Source organism: Apis mellifera, linkage group LG6 (genome assembly GCF_003254395.2).
Source record: "Apis mellifera strain DH4 linkage group LG6, Amel_HAv3.1, whole genome shotgun sequence".
NCBI lineage: Eukaryota > Metazoa > Arthropoda > Insecta > Hymenoptera > Apidae > Apis > Apis mellifera.
In genome coordinates, this window is record NC_037643.1 from 3,658,196 (window position 1) to 3,678,007 (window position 19,812).

General features: G+C 25.7%; 2 protein-coding genes and 1 long non-coding RNA gene across 6 annotated transcripts; 2 read left to right on the forward strand and 1 right to left on the reverse strand.

The window, feature by feature from the left end:
• The first annotated feature begins 528 nt into the window (after positions 1-528).
• LOC725017 (UDP-glucuronosyltransferase 2B15) lies at positions 529-6,566 on the forward strand. Of its 2 annotated transcripts, none has more exons than XM_026441209.1 (5): positions 529-1,036; positions 1,584-1,954; positions 2,273-2,492; positions 2,591-2,810; positions 6,463-6,566. In XM_026441209.1, the coding sequence occupies exons 1-5, from the start codon at positions 559-561 to the stop codon at positions 6,497-6,499; spliced, it is 1,326 nt and encodes a 441-aa protein (XP_026296994.1). In that variant the 5' UTR covers positions 529-558; the 3' UTR covers positions 6,500-6,566. The 2 variants fall into 2 exon arrangements, with proteins under 2 accessions (XP_026296994.1, XP_026296993.1); XM_026441208.1 differs by lacking the exon at positions 6,463-6,566 and adding an exon at positions 3,321-3,812.
• Positions 6,449-13,003, reverse strand: LOC411978 (myrosinase 1). 3 transcript variants are annotated; one of them, XM_026441210.1, is made up of 8 exons: positions 12,881-13,003; positions 9,964-10,155; positions 9,390-9,508; positions 9,177-9,310; positions 7,992-8,668; positions 7,475-7,625; positions 7,008-7,249; positions 6,449-6,922 (listed from the first exon to the last, which is right to left on the reverse strand). In XM_026441210.1, exons 2-8 carry the CDS (start codon positions 10,011-10,013, stop codon positions 6,805-6,807), a joined length of 1,491 nt encoding a protein of 496 aa, XP_026296995.1. In that variant the 5' UTR covers positions 10,014-10,155; positions 12,881-13,003; the 3' UTR covers positions 6,449-6,804. The 3 variants fall into 3 exon arrangements, with proteins under 3 accessions (XP_026296995.1, XP_026296997.1, XP_026296996.1); XM_026441212.1 differs by having other exon boundaries at positions 9,964-10,026; positions 12,881-12,931; XM_026441211.1 differs by lacking the exon at positions 12,881-13,003 and adding an exon at positions 10,492-10,506.
• Positions 6,651-9,167, forward strand: LOC107964635. Its single transcript, XR_001703507.2, has 6 exons — positions 6,651-6,704; positions 6,790-7,291; positions 7,388-7,574; positions 8,026-8,187; positions 8,268-8,675; positions 8,769-9,167. It is a non-coding gene; the product is annotated as an uncharacterized LOC107964635 (long non-coding RNA).
• Positions 13,004-19,812: the final 6,809 nt, after the last annotated feature.

Below are 19,812 nucleotides of genomic sequence, written 5' to 3' on the forward strand. Positions count from 1 at the left end.
TTGCAGAATTGTTATTAAAAACATCTGCGAACGATAACTTAGTTTTTTTAGTTTAATCTTTAAATTTGAAAACGAATAATGTATATCATACATTGCATTTTAATAATTTTTTTTAGTTTAATTTAGTTTAAATATATTGTGTATATATGTTTTGTATTATTTGTCGATTATACCTACTTTATAATCTTTCATTTGTAAATAAAATTTTGATTATCAAATTGTGCGACAAAATAAACAAGTAAAAAATCAATTTTAAAAAAGAATTTTGAAGAGATATGCTGAATATGTAGCGAGTTATATAAATTCTCTACAACTTTGTATATGAAACTGACTACATGCTCATCACTTGTAGATTTAAAATTAAAATTCATATTGAATTTATGCAACTAGTTAGATAAATGAATGCATTATCAAATAAACTTTAAAATAGCGATAACATATCTAAGTAGTCGTTTATGTTATTTTAAATCTATTTTAACGTCAGAAATTTGAATTTAATGTAATGCTTAATTTTTTTTTTTTTTCTTTACGTAGTTAGTTTGTTTGAAATCGTCCAACATGAAGTATAGGAACGGGATCATAATATTCGCGCTGTGTTTCATAAATATTATAGATCAGTTAAATGGTGCCAGAATCTTAGGTGTGTTACATATACCAATATACAGTCATCATGTTCCATTTCAACCATTATGGAAAGAATTGATCAAACGTGGCCATGAAATAGTGCTTATAACGAGTAAACCTATTTCCACTATAAACTCAACGAATTTTAAACAGATCAAATATAATGTCGATCTCAAATTCATACAATCAAATTACATCGAACTACGTATGAATCGCAAATCCTTTATATCTTTTATGAAAGACGATGTGTATATCATGCTTTTACATATAACAAATAAAATATTTGAACATCCGGAAGTTAAAAAACTTTACGCTCCAGATAGTAAAGAAAAGTTCGATCTAATAATGATACAGATGCTTAGCGCACCAGGTTTATATGCATTTGCTGAGAGATTTAATGCTCCTGTTATAGGTAAGTCTTTTACATATTATTATTTATTAAAGTTATTATTAATAAATTGTCTAATAAGATTTGATAAATTTGAAGTTTATTTAATATAATTATTGTAGAAAAATTTTAAAAAAAGAAACGCAAAAATTAATATAAGAAAATGTCACATTTAGAAATAAGATCATATAATTCTTTATATGAGGTGAATAAAAGTATTTTTTTGACAAATAAATTATTATCGGTAAATAATAAATATTTTCTTTTGTAAATGCAGAAAATTTATAAAGATGAATCTTGTTTTAAGTGAATGAAACCCAATTCAATTACAAAAAAAAAACTGTTTATCTAATTTCAATTATATGCTTCAAGTTCTATTTGAAATATTTTTCATTAAAATTATTATTTAATCGAAACAGTTTCGATCATCATTTTTTTTCTTATTTTATATCTCGAATTTGTTCTTTTTAATTAATAAATCTTTAATCATGATTAATAATAATTTTTTTAAATTTGATAAATAACATTAAAGAATATAATATCAGAGAACATAAATTTCGTATAATTGTAGGATTAAGCGCATTTAGATTGATGGCGATTGAGAATTATATGTTAGGAAATATCGTGTTACCTTCTCACGAGAACACATGGGAAATGGAATCGAACACAGGAAGTAATTTGTCATTTTGGCAGAGATTGAACAATTTTTACGTCATGTGGAATTTTATTTACACAATGAATTATAGATGTTTTCCTGCTCATCAACAGTTAGCTGAAAAATACTTTGGCCCATCTGTATCTTCGATTAAAGATATTATGAAAAACACCAGTCTCGTGTTTGTTAACGAAAATCAAATTATATCATATGCACGACCAGAACTACCGAACATAATCAAGTTTCATTCAATCCATGTTGCTGATCATTCGGAACCTTTGCCACAGGTATGATCAACTTTCATTATGATTTCTTATTACTTGAAATATATTTATAAAAATTAAAATGTACAATTAGTTAAAAGAGTATTCGATCATTCCTATTTCTTTATTATCGCATTTACAGCATTCGATTTCCAATTTTTTTTCATTCTTTCATTTTTTTTCATATTGCTGAATTTTATTTTAAATAATTTAAAAAATCTTCTCACAAATCTTCTCTTTAAGTCAATTTAAATATGTTATTTCATTCTTTAATGATTTATTAACGTTGTATTGATTTATATCATTTATTTTATTACAAACTTGTTGATCTTTTGTGTACAGGATCTAAAAACATTCGTTGATAATGCAACAAATGGCTTCATCTATTTTTCAATGGGCCACACTATGAATTTTTCAATTATTTCAAATAGTATTCAAGAAATCTTTTACGATGTATTTGAAAAATTGCCTTACAAGGTAGTATGGAAATATGACAAAGAACCATTACGAAAAATTAAAAATGCTTATATTACAAAATGGTTGCCTCAAAAAAGTGTGCTCGGTATAATATCCTTTATCCATAGAAAAATATCTTATGATCTGAAAAATTTTGAATGATCTTTGAATTTTGAATTCATATAATATTCATTTTTTTCATAGCTCATCCAAATATCAAGCTTTATATTTACCAAGGAGGATTGCAAAGTACTCAAGAAGCTATATATCATGAAGTACCAGTTCTCGGTATACCAATATTTTCCGATCAGGAAAATCAAGTAAAAATAGCAGTAAATCATGGTATTGCAAAAGATTTAAACATTGAAACTTTGACGAGAGATAAATTGGAATCTGCTATTCGAGAAATGATTAATAATAAGCAGTAAGTACTAAAAGCAAAATATTTGAAGAATTGATAACAGATAAAAAATAATTAACAAAAATTGTTTTATCAAATTAGAAATTTAAATAGTTCAAAATCAATATTTTTAGATTAAGATTGTGCTTATATAACGGATTTGCATTGTATCTGCATTATATATGAAAAGCTATAAAAAAACTTACTTAAATAGATATCTAATCTATTTTAATATATAATATACGTATATTTTTCTAGAATTTAATATTTTTTTCAATATTTTAATATTTTTAATGATGATTTTTTAATTTTTGCAATCAGCAAAAAAAAAATGCAAAAATATTTCAGTTTTACAGAATACATATGAATAGCATATTTATATGAATATTTATATTCATATAATATTCATAATTTTTCTATTTTAAATTCAAATTCATTTATTTATAAATTAATAATTAAAACTGTAATGGATATTTTGAATTTTATTTTATATAATTTATAATTAATTCTTCAATTTTATGATGGTTGTTTCAGATATAAGAAAAATATAATAAATCTTCGAAAACTTATGAATGATTTGCCATACGATTCATTAAATATTCTTATTTGGTGGACAGAATACGTGATTCGACACAAAGGTGCTCCGTATTTTCGAAGCAATTTAGCTTGGCAATCGTGGTATCAGTACTGCGATAATGATATTATAGTATTTTTAAGTTTCACAGTATTTTTAATTGCTTATACTATAATTAAAATCATTAGAAAGCTTATTTCATACATGCATAAACTTTCTATAGATCAAAAGAAGAAGACAAATTAATTCATTCTCCATTCGATATAAAATATTAAAATTAATTAAATGATTTCATAATAATAAATATATTGTTCGTAACATAAATTTTTTTTTTTAGATTAGGAATAGAATTAGGAGTTGGATTAGGAGTATGTTTATGAGTTATCTAACGATCAAATAATATAACATAATCATAATGTCGATATATTGATAAATTTTTCAAAATTTCAAAATGTTAAACAATATATATTGATCTCGAATATTTAGAAAATAATGAATAAAAAAATGAAATGAGAAAAGGAAGATATTTTTGATTTTTTATTTTAAAATGTTATAAAAATGTAAAAGTGTAAAAAGCAATCATTTAATTTCAAATGTGAACATGTATCAATAGAATATATTATAAATGAAATCGAGTAAGAAATTCCATTTTAATAAATTGATGATTGAAATGAAAAAGACTAATAAAAAATCTAAAATTAGCCATTTCTAAATAATCTGAAAATATAAAATATAATTTCGAATTCTTAACAAGATTTAGAATTTCATTGAAAATAATATTAAAGTAAATTAATGAAATTTCTTTTTCCTCTAGGTTTTATATTTTTTTAAATTTTTCCACTAAAAAATCTAAAAGAGAAAAATACTAACGTGAAACATTTTTGTATTTTATCGCTATCGAACAAAATGAAAGAAACCTCTTCATCCTGGAAAAAAATAATAATCAAAAATCTATGGAGAAGAACATTTTCCTTCCTCTTCGAGTGTCATCCGCTCATGAAACCTATCTACTTCAAAGAACTTCCTTATTTCTGCGTTTGATAACGCGCTTTTCGAATTTCTCGAAAGGTTGAAAGTAAAGGCAAACGTTAAGAATCGCGATATTGTCGAACAAATGGCTCGAGACCGTTTTGTCAGAAAAATGTATCGAAATCAACTCGAGTAAGGAGTGTGAAGGAGAGAAAAAAAAAAGAAACGAAAGAAGAAAGCTGTTTCGTCATTGTTTCATACGATTTTCTCGCGTTTATTGTTTCGCTTGTCGCCTCCACGAACTTTTTACAATTACACAATGCCATCTTCCAGATATTTCTCGATTATCGCATATAGTTTAGATACGATATGAAAAAGAGTTTAGTTTTCTCTTTCGTTTATCGAATCATCGAGTATTGTTATCGATTTTTATTGCAAAGATTTCTTTCTTTTTTAGAATTTCAATTCCAAGTAATATTGTATCAAAGCATGAAATATTTTAATAAAATTTTAGTAAAATTTGCTAAAAAGTATATATTAACGAAAGATGAATAAATTTTTTAGCCAATTGAATTGTTTTAGAGAAATTTTGATTTTGATTTTGATTTTGAAGAAATTAATATAATAAAATAATTTTGATTTTAAGAAAGATTTACAGAATATAATAGTTTTAAAAGATTTTGATAAGAAACGAAGCTATGAAAAAATAGTAAAACTTTAAAAAAAATATGTATTGTTTATGCATTCATTATAATATCAATCATTTTCACTACTACTACTATTAGGATATAATATACATAATATAATAATATTTATCTATAATAGTAACATAATAACTTAATAGCATGTTATTTAATAATATATGTGTATCATATATATTTATTTTAACACTGAACTTAATCTCATTATTTCTAAGATGATAATATAAATATAATTGAAAAAGAAAGATATTTTATTTAATTATATAATTATTTTTAAAAAATTTAAATATAATATATTATAAAAATTAAATGTAATATATCATAACAAGTGAATTAAAGTCAATTAAGTTGATGATAATAAATTATTAATATGAAATCATAAAGATATCTTTTTTTTTTTAACTCATCTTATATATAATAAACTTCGTTTATTTCATAATTGTTTTGAATTAAAAAATTTATTAATTAATTACATATATAAGAATATTTGAATATATAACTAAATTTGCATCAAAAAAATTAATAGTATATATCAAAATTTTTTTCAATAATCTATCTTTCTTCTTAATTAATTACACAGTACAAGAGAAACAGAAGAGAATAAAATAATAATCAATAAATTCTATGAGCTTCAAGAAAGTTCTAAAATAATATATTTTCATAACTCAGCAACAATTTGTTACTATTTGAATATTTAAAATTCGATTTGCAAAAATAAAAATATATTATCATCTTAATTGTTAAATCTAATGTATCTAAATAGATATTATTGTTAAATAATATCTCTAATCATTGTATCTCTATTATATATATCATCTCTCTTATAATCACTCTTATTAATGAACAAAAGATCTTCGTTATTATTTTAAAAAGCATAATTGTTTACATTGTTAAAAACTAGGAAAAACTCACTTCACGAATATTACGAAAAGGATTAATGTGGACGCGTGGAATATTTAACGCCAGCAATCTCTTTTCATCTTCCTACCCACCACGTATTCCTTTTATTATTTTCCTCGCTAATTTCTCTTTATTTTCGTCGGTCCACGCTTCCGTCACTCTCTTTTCGAATCGTTTACCAATTCTTTTTCCTCTTTCTCGTTTATATAATTAACCGGATATAGCACCACTCGTCCCAAGTGCTCTAAATTTTCTCAGTTCCGAATAGACTATGGATAGCTAATCCCTCACGTGGGGATTCAAAAGCACAGATTTCCAGTCTCTCTGCATATATTACACACACACTTTGCTTAATATTTACTCGGGGAACAAGGATTTTCTTGAAGATCCGACTTTAGGCTCGGCTGACTTTATCCTGTCCGATTTTTAAAATAAGTATAAAAATGTGCAATGATAAAATAAGAATAAAGTATAAATATTATTTGAAAGATTATTTTCTTTCAGAGACTTTATGTTTCTTTTTTTTTTTCAGATTTTTTAAATGGAGTTTTAAATGGAGTTATATATAATCCGGCCGAAAATCTTAGAATTTTTTTTATACATTATAATTTTATGGGCTCGAAGAAAAAAAGAAAATTGAAAAAATTAGATAATCATAAATAGATATTAATTTTAGACAAGAAAATGAATAATATAATTAATGATAAATGACATATTAATAATTTTACTAAAAATATTAATTAAAATTCATGATTCACAAGAAAAATTATATAAGTTGTGTTATTAACAATAACTTTTAAAAATATTATTAATAATTCATTACAATTATAATTAATTGTATTTAATTATTTTTTTGTAGATAAATCAAAATGATTTAGGATGTGTCAATTTTTCCAGCAGCTATAACGTTTTCCCACCAGGAAGCAGACTTTTTCAATATACGTGTTCTGTTGGAATCATTATAGTCGACATATACAATACCAAAACGTTCCCTAAAATTTAAAATATATATTTTATGATATAAGAAATTCAAATAAGACATAATTAATATAAAAGTTAATGCATAATTAAACTTACCGATATCCCATCTCCCATTCAAAATTGTCCAGAAGGGACCACAAGAAATATCCTTGTACATTCACTTTATCATCATAAATGGCGAGAAGCATCTGTTTTAAATATTCTCGATAATAATAGATTCTGTCGTCATCGTTGAGTGTTCCAAAATCGGAGACACCATTTTCAGTGATATACATTGGAGGATTTCCATAATGTGTTGCCAAATATTTCAGACTAATCCGGAAACCTTCAGGTACAACCTGGAACCAATGATTATTGTAACACGTTTGATTAATATAGAGGTTTCTATGTTTGCCATCACAAATATTTTTAGATTAATTATAATTCGAATTTGATAAATTTTTCTTCCACTAATTTGATTTTTTTTTTTTTTTTAGGCTCGATATCATATGTGAATCTCTATTATGTGAACGATTCAAATTTCAAATATAAAATTTATAAGAATTTATGAAGTAAATGCATACTTTTAACCAATTTGATGCTGATGACTTCCAAAAACTATCCGTGAACATTTTCACTCCTTGATCATTTCTTTGAGATGGCAACTCTCCCATAGAACCAAATGTAACTAATCTTGAAGTATAATGATTCACAGCCAAGAAGTCAGAACTTCCTCTATATAAAAAGAATTAATACATGATTTAAAATTATTTTCTCGCATCAAATATCATGTTTCTTGCATGATTATCTAAATAGCACATAAAAATATCTTAATTTAGTCTTACAAATGTCTTAAAAATATTATCTTATGTTATAAGTCAGAAATTTAAAAGATTTTATTATATATTGATTATAATTAAAATATTAAATAATTTAAATTAAATTGTAGAATTATTGAGTTAGTTATAATTATGTATGAAACATAATCATATCTTTTAACAATAAATTATGAAATCAAGATACGATTAGTCAATAGTGTATCGTAAGATAAAATCATCATTTTTAAGAAAATAATTTTTAATAAAATAAATTATCCAATACCGTATGTATTCAATCCAATCTGAATCAAACGTAGGTAAACGAGATTTCATGAAACCTTGCTCCAAGCTTTTGTTACCCACCATGATCTTCATCAATTCTGGGTAATCACCTTCCTTCGAGTAAATTGGATGCAAACACCATCCGACATTGAATTGGAAAGCAACTTCCATAGCATACGCATCTGTCAAATTCCTAGGTATGTAGGCCATTATATTGATCAAAAAACCAACTTGGCCATTATAATTCTTTTTAAATTCTTCCTCATAAATTCTGTAGGCTCTTGCATGCGCCTTGATTACATTATGTATACACAAGTATTCGCCGATACCGTGCAATTTTTTGCCAGGCGCGTGTTTGCCGGACGAATAACCATTCAGACAAATGGACTTTGGCTCGTTTATCGTAATGAATCGTTTCACTTTCGAACCGAATTCATAAAACACAACTCTGGCATAATCACCGAACCAATCGACCATATTTGAGTTCAACCAACCACCTGCATCTTCCAAATTTTGCGGATGATCCCAGTGATAAAGCGTTACCATAGGCTCGATATTGTTTGCCAACAATTCATCGATGAGATTATGATAATATCGAACACCATCTTTACTGATCTTGTTCACGAAGCCAGTTGGTAGAATTCGTGGCCAGCTAATGGAGAAACGATACGATTTAAACTGTAAGGTAAGAAGATTTGATTTGTTATTGACTTTTATTAATATTTAATGATTAATGTAAATGGATGAGTTTTAAATAATCAATGATTTTTTTTATTAGATTTTCAATGATCAAAATAATTTTTTTAAAATTGAATCATGCAATTCTTAATATCATTAATGATATTGTATATACGAAAATAGTGCAATTCTTATAAATTTAATTCTTCTATTTGAACTATTCAATTATGTGGGTTTATATTGGAAATTATAACATAAGAACTAAGAGGTAACTAAGAGGTAAAAATATTTAAATCACGCAATCTCTCGATATATTTCAGGATATACTTCGTTATGTATGTCTGTCTGTTCTAATATGTTAAGCAGGTAAGGAATGACATTTTGACACATGTAATTCTGTCAATTCTTAAATTATTTAAAGCGAATTCTCGTGTATTTGTAGAGATAAAAATCATTTCTCTATGTAATATTAGAATACGTAAATAATAATATGTTAAAATATATTTACTCCAATTTTCTTCAAAAGGGCAACATCTTCCTTGTATTTATAATAAGAATTCGCGGCAATATCTCCCGTATCATTATTATAAACACGATGATCCTGGTAATGGACGAATCGATCCCAAACACTTTCTCCTTTATCTATATTTTCAAGAGAAAATGAGAAATATTAGAAAAACTAACAGATTTAAAGATGAAAATCAAAATTATAATTGCATACCGCTCACATTCCAAGCTCCTTCTATTTGATATGCGGCTGTTGCAGCTCCCAAAAGAAAATTAGGTGGAAATCGTAAATAATCCACATTAGTATTATTAGCAACTTCACCACTTGCAGATCTAAAAAGAATTTACCTTTGAAAAATCATTATCATCACGTTGAACATATAGAATAATTAAGTTTAATTTGCTCTAAGTTTCATATTTTAGGAAAATATATGAAGAAAAAGATTACTTTAAGAAAATGTTTCAACATAAGTGTTTATATTCTATAACAATTAATATAATTTCCAATTATATTAATAAATATTCATTATTTATATTTATATATTATATAATTGGAATAAAAAATAATTGTAATAATGAATTAAGATAAAAATAATCTATTATTATTATTATTGAGATATCTCAAATATGTAATAAAAAAGATATTTATACATTTTTTAATTCCACTTTATTTTATAATAATTATCAAAAAGAAAAAATTAATCACTTATAATATTAAAATACAATAATATATCGAAAGAATTAATATAAATCATATCATAAAAAAAAAAAAAATAGAAAATACTTACATTACAAGTAAAAAAAGTGTACTGATTCCTAGTGAAGAAGTAGCGAACATATTTGCTTCGAAACTATGATGTAAATACACTGATTATAATTAAAATTGTCACATATATATATAATTTTTTATATGTTATCGATGTCGATAATATAATACATGGAATATTTCTGTCCTCGAGTTTTTATCAACGTGATATTGTCTAAAATTTTAAAAATAATTAAAAGCTTACTAATTATCGTTGTTATCGATATTATCAAAATCATTTGTTATCAATTATCAATTGATTAGTTTGAAAACTTTTTATAATATCCTTGTACGTACATTGTACTAGTACACAATATAGTATTCTAAATGTACGAATATTTTCAAACAGGAAAAGTTAAATATCGTACAAATAAAAATAACAAGGATGATTTTCATTATTGAAAAAAATAAGAAAAAAAAAATAGACTAAAATTTTTTAAAATCTTATTTCAGAAGAAATATATTTTTCATTGTATATACGTTTTAACTGATATTAGAGCTACAATCTTACTTCTTCAATTTTCCAAGGATAACGAAACAAAACTTTCTCAATATCCATATCGAAGAAGGATTACAAACTTGAAACTATTCGTCTATTCCATATTGGAATCTTCATTATTGCTATGCTCTCTGTCGAATAAATTAAAGGTGGAACAATAATGATAAGGACAAATGAAAAGTAGCGATAGATACAAATAAGACGAGCGAATACATTTAAGAAGCCTTCCTCCGAGGCTCGTCGTTTCCGTGTTCAAAATACCTCGGTAAAATCTTTCCAGCGGGAAATACGTATCCTGACAGGTAATCTCCGCGAAACATTCGGCTCTAAGGTTATATAAGCCGGATAGAAAAATACGCAGAGAGGTACGAAAACTTTGTTGCACCTACCTCCCCTTTTCTCCATTTTGTTTCTTCGATAACCCGATACGAAATACGCTGGTACGCTAGACGTAGCATGGCATACCGGTAAGACGCAGTTTTACGACAGTTTGCGAAGAAAGTGGATCAAAAAGTATTCGCCCTTACAGGATAGGGAACATTATAGGACGAAAGTCGAGATCGAGTCGGATATAATTCTATCATGCGAATGTAATTTCTAGCAAATGTTGCATGTTACATATGTTATATATTCAACTAACGTTTTCCAGATCTTTAATTTAAATAAAGATACCGAGATAAAGATAAACAGCAACTTTACAAGCCACACTTGCACGCCATAGAAGCGAGTACAAAGACCCTGATTCTGCGTCGCGAGGAATCCATCGAAACCATCTTTCAACGGATTGAAGGAAAAACTAAAGTTCGCGACAGAGTTGAGAGTTAGAATAGAATTAGAAGACTAGATAGATAGAATTAAGCGACGATATAGTTTACATCAAAAAACAGTTAGAATTATTATAGTTAATTACAATTAATTAAAGTATTGTCGTTCGTTCACTCTCTTTAAAAAAATAGAGTTCTTTATTTAATTGACAATTTATTAAAACAAAGTCCTCCACAAAGAGGGAAATGAGCAAAAAACAATCAATTGAAGAAGAGCATCGCACTTTTCAAGAAAATTGGGAATTACGATATTTTTTTATTTATTGTTTCGAAATTAAACGCAGATATTGTGTAGATTTTTTTCTTTTCTCATACGAAATATTCTAACAAATTAATAGTCAGTTATTATTAATTGCAAATATAATCAGATAGTTACAATTAGTGATAAAAGAAATATATAGAATTGGATAAATAAACTGGATATTGAGACTGAATTTTAAAAATAAAATATTGTGGTTGAATGATTAAAAGTAAAATGAATATTTCAATATCACATTACAGCCGCAATGAACACGTTCATTGAATATTACGACGATGAATATTTGAAATAAGTTTTAAAGTGTAACACAGCTTCCGCGTTACTTTCAGTAGAATTCGTAAGACGCAACATTTTTAGGAAGAAAAATTATTAATGCTCTGATAAGTTTGTCTAAAGTTAGTAAAACGTGAAGTTTTCGAAGTTACGTGAGTTTTTAAAAGGAAATTTCACCGTTAAAACGATTCAAAAGATGCTCTCCTTTTTCATTTGTAAAGATATTTTTAAATATCGTAAAAAAAAATTGAATTGGATTTTGATCGATGCATCTTATGTCTAATTCTTTTTTTTTTTTGATATATTTATTAATATTAAGTATAATAACATTAACATATCATTAAAATTATCTTTAATATTTTTGAATAAAGTATGCAAAAGTATCTTCTCAAATATATAAGTGATAATATTTTCAATTTATGTTAAAAACAAATTTAAGTTTGATAATATCGTATTTTGGGGGGCAGGGGAATCTCTTAGATTTCACAACACGATTCATATAAAGAAAATAATACTATTACTGATTAATCTTTATAAATCATAACACAAATGATAAGAAATTTTTTTAATATCTTATGTAAATATATTTGCGAATAAAACTCTTAAGAGTTAATATTGAATTTTATAGAGGATAATTTATGAATATCAAATTTAAATAATTTTATTCTCGGCTTATTAATAATTATTCTCGATTATTTGTGACATCTTACAGTCATGATTGCTTTATCTTTTGAGAATAAAATTAATTATTGTATATGAATACGAATTTAAACAAATACAATTAGTTTGATATAATTAAATATATATTTACAAGCATCTTATCTAATAATTGCATATAAATTGATAACTAATAAAAATCCATTTAATTTCTATGTTAAAATGAGAAATATTTTTCGTTTGAAATATCTTTTTATAGTTTCTATTTTAATATTTGATAATAATCAAGAAACACATATTCGTTACATTTGTAATTTGAAATCAAAAAATTTTATTATTAGAAATTAATTTTAAATTATTCATAATTTAAATATCTCAATAGACTTACAGTTAGTTAGTTATGTTATAACTGTTGATGATTGACAATAGAAATAGAACTGATTAACTTCATCTCGATGATTCATTTTATATCTGTTTTCACATGTATATATATGTTAATAGATATATTTAATATCGAATAATTTTTTATTCAAATATATTCTTAGTTGTTGACTCGTTTATTTCTGCATGGAAATAGATTATACCGTTTTCTATATTGTAAAGAATTCAATCTGAAAATAATATATTTTTTTAAGATTATTTTATTTAATTCATCAATTATTAAACATAGAGTGATACTTATAATAATGATTTAAAAACAAAAAAAGTTTACTAAATTTTTTACATATTTTATCACTGCTTTATAAGTTTGGAACAGGAATATTGTTCTTCATATCAAATATAATATTCAATAACAATATATATATCATGTCATATATCAAGATGTAGATTCAATTGATAAGACATTTTTCTTTGTTATTGAGTTTTTAAATATTTGATATGTTAGTGGAAAGATATAACTTTGTCATTATAACTCGATTTCCAATATCTCAAATTTCACATACCATCTATTCTTTTTTTTTTTTATTAATAAATCCATAATAATTTTATGATATTCATTTAAAAAAAAAAATCCATTTCCAAAGGAGTTAACAACAATATCTAACACCCATATTTCGAGCCCTGATTTCCATCGAGAGAAATCGAAATCCGTTTGAAAAATCCGTACCACCCAAGAATCAAAGAACTCTTAACAACTGGTCCGATCGTGACCGGAAGTAACGAGCTGTGGAAAAGAGACGAAGGAAGCATACATCAAAAAGTATATTCCCCTCGACACAACTTTTCACCGTTCTTTGACCGCGTCCAACCCAATAGAGGGAGGGGGGATACTTATTGGTGTACCAGAGAGTCAAGGATGTGCGTCAGAGGGTGGACAGCAGCACCGTGTTACGACGAAAGGGCGGAAAGGCGGGGGCGATGGAACGGAGCGAGAATCTGGTATAACGTGGCCACCTCCTTTATCAAAGAGGTCTTGGCAGTTTGCCACGTCGCACCGCATAATGAAGCAGCGTTGGGCTTTGGTTATAGCGGCGCCGTGGCTTGTGTTTTGCCTTCCGTGGAATGGTTTATTGTGTCGCGGGGACCTAAACCCACCCCAACCAGACTATTCCTCCTCGAGACTGCTCCACGTCCACGATACACTCGCACTGGCATTCGTTGGCCGTTGCTTACCAGCCACGTCGAACAAAAGAGGCACGTGTAAACGGTAATAGGCGTTATTACGTTTCTACGAGCATTCGTTCCAATTGAAATCCTATCGAAGGGCGATGTTAATCGCGAGAATACCCTCTCGTGTGCGCTAATTGAAAGGGACCAAATTATAATTTTTCATGATTACATATGTCTATTTAAAGTGTCTATTAAATTGGAAATTAAAATTAATCTGTCCGGCTATATAAGTTTATTTCTCTTTTTATATTTTTTTTTTAGTAAATTAAAAGAAATGAGTGGTATTTTTATGTGAGTAATTCTTGAATGCTTCGAAATAGAAGACTATCATAAATTCAACAAATTTTATTTTAAAGCCACAGTTCATAAAAAAATTAATTTAATATAATAAATTTGTCTGGGGGCTTTATAAAATTATTCTTTTGTATCAGTTATTATTATTATGAGTAAGATGTTATCTTAGTAAAACATTTCCACGATATTTCACAGTGCTCCGTTCCAGGAAATAAATGGATGCATTTTAATGCTTCGCGTTACATTCTTAATTTTTTAATTCTCCCATAAAACATCGTCTGTTCCTTTACTTCTTTGATAATCCGATTGGCCACGACATCGTTAGCGAAAGATACATACGATTATTATAACAAGATGTTTCTATAAGGACGGGAAAAAAGGAATATATTTTTACTCAACGGGTTTGCTTTAATCATACCTTGTTAGTGAACTACTAACTGCACACGCACGCTTTTCCCAGTACGTTCAATTTAACCGGGGAAATCTGCAATGTCCGCTGAAACTTAACGACTTTTGTTCGGGTATACTCTCGTATCATCTTTACGGAAATTTCAATTTTTAGCTTGTTACACTTTCTCGGCTTTCTGTTCGTGACAATTCCATTTTATCCATGCCGTTCGAACATTGTCAAGCACGTCGATTAATCGACATACTTGAAATATCGAACCGAATATACAACGATGCAACATTTGCAACAATGGGAATATAATGGAATTTTATTTATACCGGTTTTTTTTTGTATTTTTGCAAAGTTATATTGAAAGAAGTAATTATTAAAGCATTTTTTATATAAACAATTATAAATATAAATATCTTTTTATAATTTTTTATTATAGATCAAAGATAAGGAAGGATTGATTAATACAAATCAATCATGTAAGTAGATTTTTCATAATATTTTTGATTTAACGAATTTCTTTTATATTTTCTTATTATGCTTTTTGACTGATAAAAATTTTATTTTATTTCTTTTAATTTCTTTTCTTTTATAATGGATATTAAGAACCGTGTTTATCAAAGTGAATATACGAAGAACGTCTACGATGTTTGGCATCTTTAATTACAAAAGAAGCTAAAGTCGATGATAAAATGATTCCTTCAAGATATCTGAGAGTGAAATTCAAGTTCTTCTTCGTAGAAATTCGTTGTACACATTATTGAAATTTTAATCAACAAAAAATAATTTATTCTAAAAATCTAAATTATTTTTTCTGCAATCTTTTTTTCTATTACTTCAATAAGAAGTAATTAAAAATAGTTATATTCTATTTTATCATTGAAAAATATTCGTTTTTTTTTTTATAACGTTTTATTAAAATATAATACGTAAATAAAATGAATATTATATTATCATTAGACAGAAGGAAAAATTCCACGCTTTAGATTAATACTTTAGATAATCTCATATTTTAATCGAATTGATTGTTTTGAAGATTCGTGTTCAAAGATTTCGTTAATTTTAATGATTATTTAGATTTTATATCTATTTTATTATATAATAATAACAACAATGTTTTAGCTTTCTAAAATCGATCAATCATTGGAAAGATATATATATTAGTATCTTGTATCTCTTACAATTAGATTATATTTTATTCTTCGATATAAAATTCTTTAAATGTTTGTGACTCTCGTTATCGGAGAAAAAGTTTAATAATAAAAATTTGAAATCAAAGTTCAGTTATTTATTGGCGCCATTGAATAATTTTTTATTAATTTATTATTATGCTTATTTATAAATTGTGGCTAAGAGCTACCAGTATTGATTGTAAAATATATTATTATTTAGAATAATGTCGAAAATGAAATAATAAGCTTATCGGAAATATGCCAAGTATTAATGATGAGATTATTAATTATATTATATGATAAGTCAATATGATGAGTCAATATTTTAGTTGATAAGTGTGTAACATTCAATATTCAAAGTGAAAATAAATTTATTTCGCAAATAAAGGTCACAAATGTTTAATAACTTGATTCATGATGATTTTTTCTCAATCGAACAAGCATTTTCCTTTATCGCGTTGATTACGTGAATTTAGAATATCGTGTTTCGGTATATTACAAATTGGAATATAGTAATAAACTTTTTAATGAGAATCTACATTTAAACAGCTTGTAATGCGAGTACAATATAAATTAACACAGCACGATGAAATTTCGTTCTAGATAATCTAGAAATAGAATTTTAACTATATTTTCCACGTTCCAATTAGTTTATAACTTCCTTCAACTTAATACGATCGTAATTTCAGATAGTCTTAATCTCTTTACCCTTATCATTTTTTATTAAAAAACGTGTCCTCCTCACGAAAAGTGATTAAAGTTGCGAACACCACAATAAATTTAAGAAAATAAAATTTCAAACAACGTGTATTACCTTCTACTCTCTTCTGCTGTTACATAATACTCATTTCGTACGTTTTTTCACATAAATAACTTGCATACTATAGCTATTTTATATTATTTGCATCTGTTCAACAATTCGCTCGAAACTCAATTCGAAAGATTATCCCATTTTATTAAATCTAACTAATGAATAACAAAACGTTAAACTTAAACGCGATTTTATCCACCGCGTATAAAACCGTTCACACTTTCTCGGTTGGCATAAATAAAAGCAGAATTCATATTCTCGGCTCACATGTTTCGCGCTGGCTGTTCGGTTATTAGGTTTGCAGTACTGCTACCGGTACTTGTTTAATGGCAGTGTGCAATATGTGAATACCAAATAGGAGGCGTGTAACATAGATTAGCACGCAGCATGCTAATAAATTTAACGATACCAGTTCTACGTACTACCATGCTTGACGTAATTAAACGACGGATATTGCCCACCCGCAATTGATATCGGTTTCCAACCTGATCATCGATCGAAATTTCTGCTCGTCAAATGTGACGTTCCAAAATAACGAGATTAAAAAATGTACAACCATTGAATTGAATTTTATTAGAATTACGCATATTTCAAATATATCAACTTACAGAGAAAATTAAACGTCTCTCCTTGTTATCTATTATTTATCAGTTACATTTTTTATTCCAATCGAACGAGAGAATAATTAAGAATCGGAATGGCAATTCCAAATGGCAACTCGAGGAAGAATTTCGAGAAATTCTTAACGAAACTCTTGTCTCGCATCGCCAACATTTGATCGAACGAACTAGACTTTTTTATAAGTTTCTTTTCGTTCTACGAATCCTAGTTTTCAACGAAAGCACATGCCGGGGATAAAACCGCGGCTCTCAATGGGAATTTGATTACAAGCGATGAATTATTGATGATCGATAGGGCCGTGCAAAATAAGAACACGGGTTGTTGTTATCGAACTTTCATTCTTTTCTTTGTTGTTGTTTTGCGTTCGGGAAAAAACTTTTGCGTTTTAATGTTTTTCTTTTTTTTTTCGTTTCTTTTTTACCCTTTTTATTTTTTTAAAACCTGCTCGTTTTTTGCTTGCGGTAAAATTTTATCGAAGTTTTAAAAAATTGAATCTTATAGAAATAAAATGATCACCGTTTAATCAAAAAATTATATATTTCAATGAGATGTATAAAATTTTTATAAATTATTAGAAATTAAATCGTTTAATTTTTGGTAAATTTTATTATAATTTAATTTTTAAAAAATCAAAATCAATAATAATATATAATTGTTACAAAAATGCAATATTAAAAACGGTACAAATAAGTTATTGATTATTTTAAAACTATAAAAATTATAATACAAAAATTATAAGTTCATTATTTAAAAGATATCTATTATTTTATCATAAATATTCCAAATTCGTAGAATTTAAAAAATATTCATTAATGAAAGGAAAAAAAAATTAAAAATAAAATATCGTTTTAATATAACATTGGCATATTATTAAACAACATTAGCTTATTATTAAAAGGTTATTATTAATATTAATTGTTATTTTTATTTCTTGTTTATATATTAATAATAATAATTATATACGCACATTATATTTGAAATTACATTTTCTTTTAGTAGCTGTTTAATTTACTAAATCGAATAAATTATATTATTATTACTGCTAATTACAATTATATCTATACTCAAACAAATTGAACCAAATAATGGAAATAAATGAAAGGTTTGAAATGTGAATTTTATCAGTAATTTGTATAATCAAATTTGTATTGAGTTCATTAATGTGATTCATTAATGTTTATTTATACATTGTTTTTCCATTACTAACAATTATACAGATGATCAATCATTGATAAGATATAACTTTTTTAATGTATTCGATTAAATATATACAGGTATTTATATCAATTTAAAATACATAAACAAATAAAATTTATAATTTATTATATAATAGTAATATTAATGAATTTTTTTTTATATCGAAATGATAACGAAATTCGATTCAAATGATCTGAAAATCAATAATCCTTATGATATAATTAATAATCACTTTTTTTTTAAACGAAACAAAATATTCGACTAATTCAAATGGATTTTAACTATTCCAAATCAAAATCACTTTATATATATAGCATTTCCAATATCAACTATTGTAGATTATTGAAATTTTGTTGATTATCATCGTATCTTCTATATAATTTTTATTTTGAAATTCAAAGTAAAATTTATGTTTTAATTTCAAATAATTAATAGTATTTATTATAAATAATATCAAATTAAAAAAAAAATTTTAACTATATTTACATATTATGAAATTTAAGAAATGATAAATCAAGATGTTTGTAATAATAAAGAATTCTCATTGTATGTCAAATACAAATAATGAATAGGCATATATGCTTGAATAAGAAATAATGTTATTGTCTTTCTCGAAGTCTTTCCAGATTAGAAACATTTGCTTGAACAGTTTGTGTTGAAACATGATAACAACTACTTAAGTATTGTTCTATCGAGTACATAATTGAATTTTTAAATCTAATGATCTTTATAATGACATAGATTTCGTATCTTGAGGGGCATCGACTTTTCTTGTTTTCAATCAAAAGTTAAATGTCATTATCATATCATAGAAATAAATCGAAATATAAACGATAAAAATGAATTAATTTTTTTTTAATGTCGATAATTTTATTAAAAAATACAATGTATATTTTACTATACATACGAAAAATATCTAATTTGCCAAATCGAACGTGTTCAATTCTTATGTGATTCTTATTGTGAAACTTGAAAATCTTATCATAATTCGATTTTTATTGGTAATAGAAAATTTATTCAAAAAGTTATTTTTCATAAATATATTTGAATTCAGCATTAAAAATAATATAAAAATATATATTTTTAAAATGTTTTCTTTAAAATAATTACTGATTGATTTTCATTTGAATATTCTTTTTAAAATCAATATATTATAGTTTATTGATTACTTTTCAAAATTATAAAAAAATATTCTCAATCTTCATTTAAAAGAAATT

Bases quoted from the DNA above. Each gene is read 5' to 3' on its own strand.
- LOC725017 (XM_026441208.1), top strand. From the start codon at position 559: ATGAAGTATAGGAACGGGATCATAATATTCGCGCTGTGTTTCATAAAT. The intron at 1,955-2,272 runs GTATGATCAACT...TTTTGTGTACAG, and splicing joins ATTCGGAACCTTTGCCACAG to GATCTAAAAACATTCGTTGA. The intron at 2,493-2,590 runs GTATAATATCCT...TTTTTTTCATAG, and splicing joins GCCTCAAAAAAGTGTGCTCG to CTCATCCAAATATCAAGCTT.
- LOC411978 (XM_026441210.1), bottom strand. From the start codon at position 10,013: ATGTTCGCTACTTCTTCACTAGGAATCAGTACACTTTTTTTACTTGTA. The intron at 9,311-9,389 runs GTATGCAATTAT...TTGAAAATATAG, and splicing joins AGGAGCTTGGAATGTGAGCG to ATAAAGGAGAAAGTGTTTGG. The intron at 7,626-7,991 runs GTATTGGATAAT...CTTTTTATATAG, and splicing joins GATTGGATTGAATACATACG to AGGAAGTTCTGACTTCTTGG.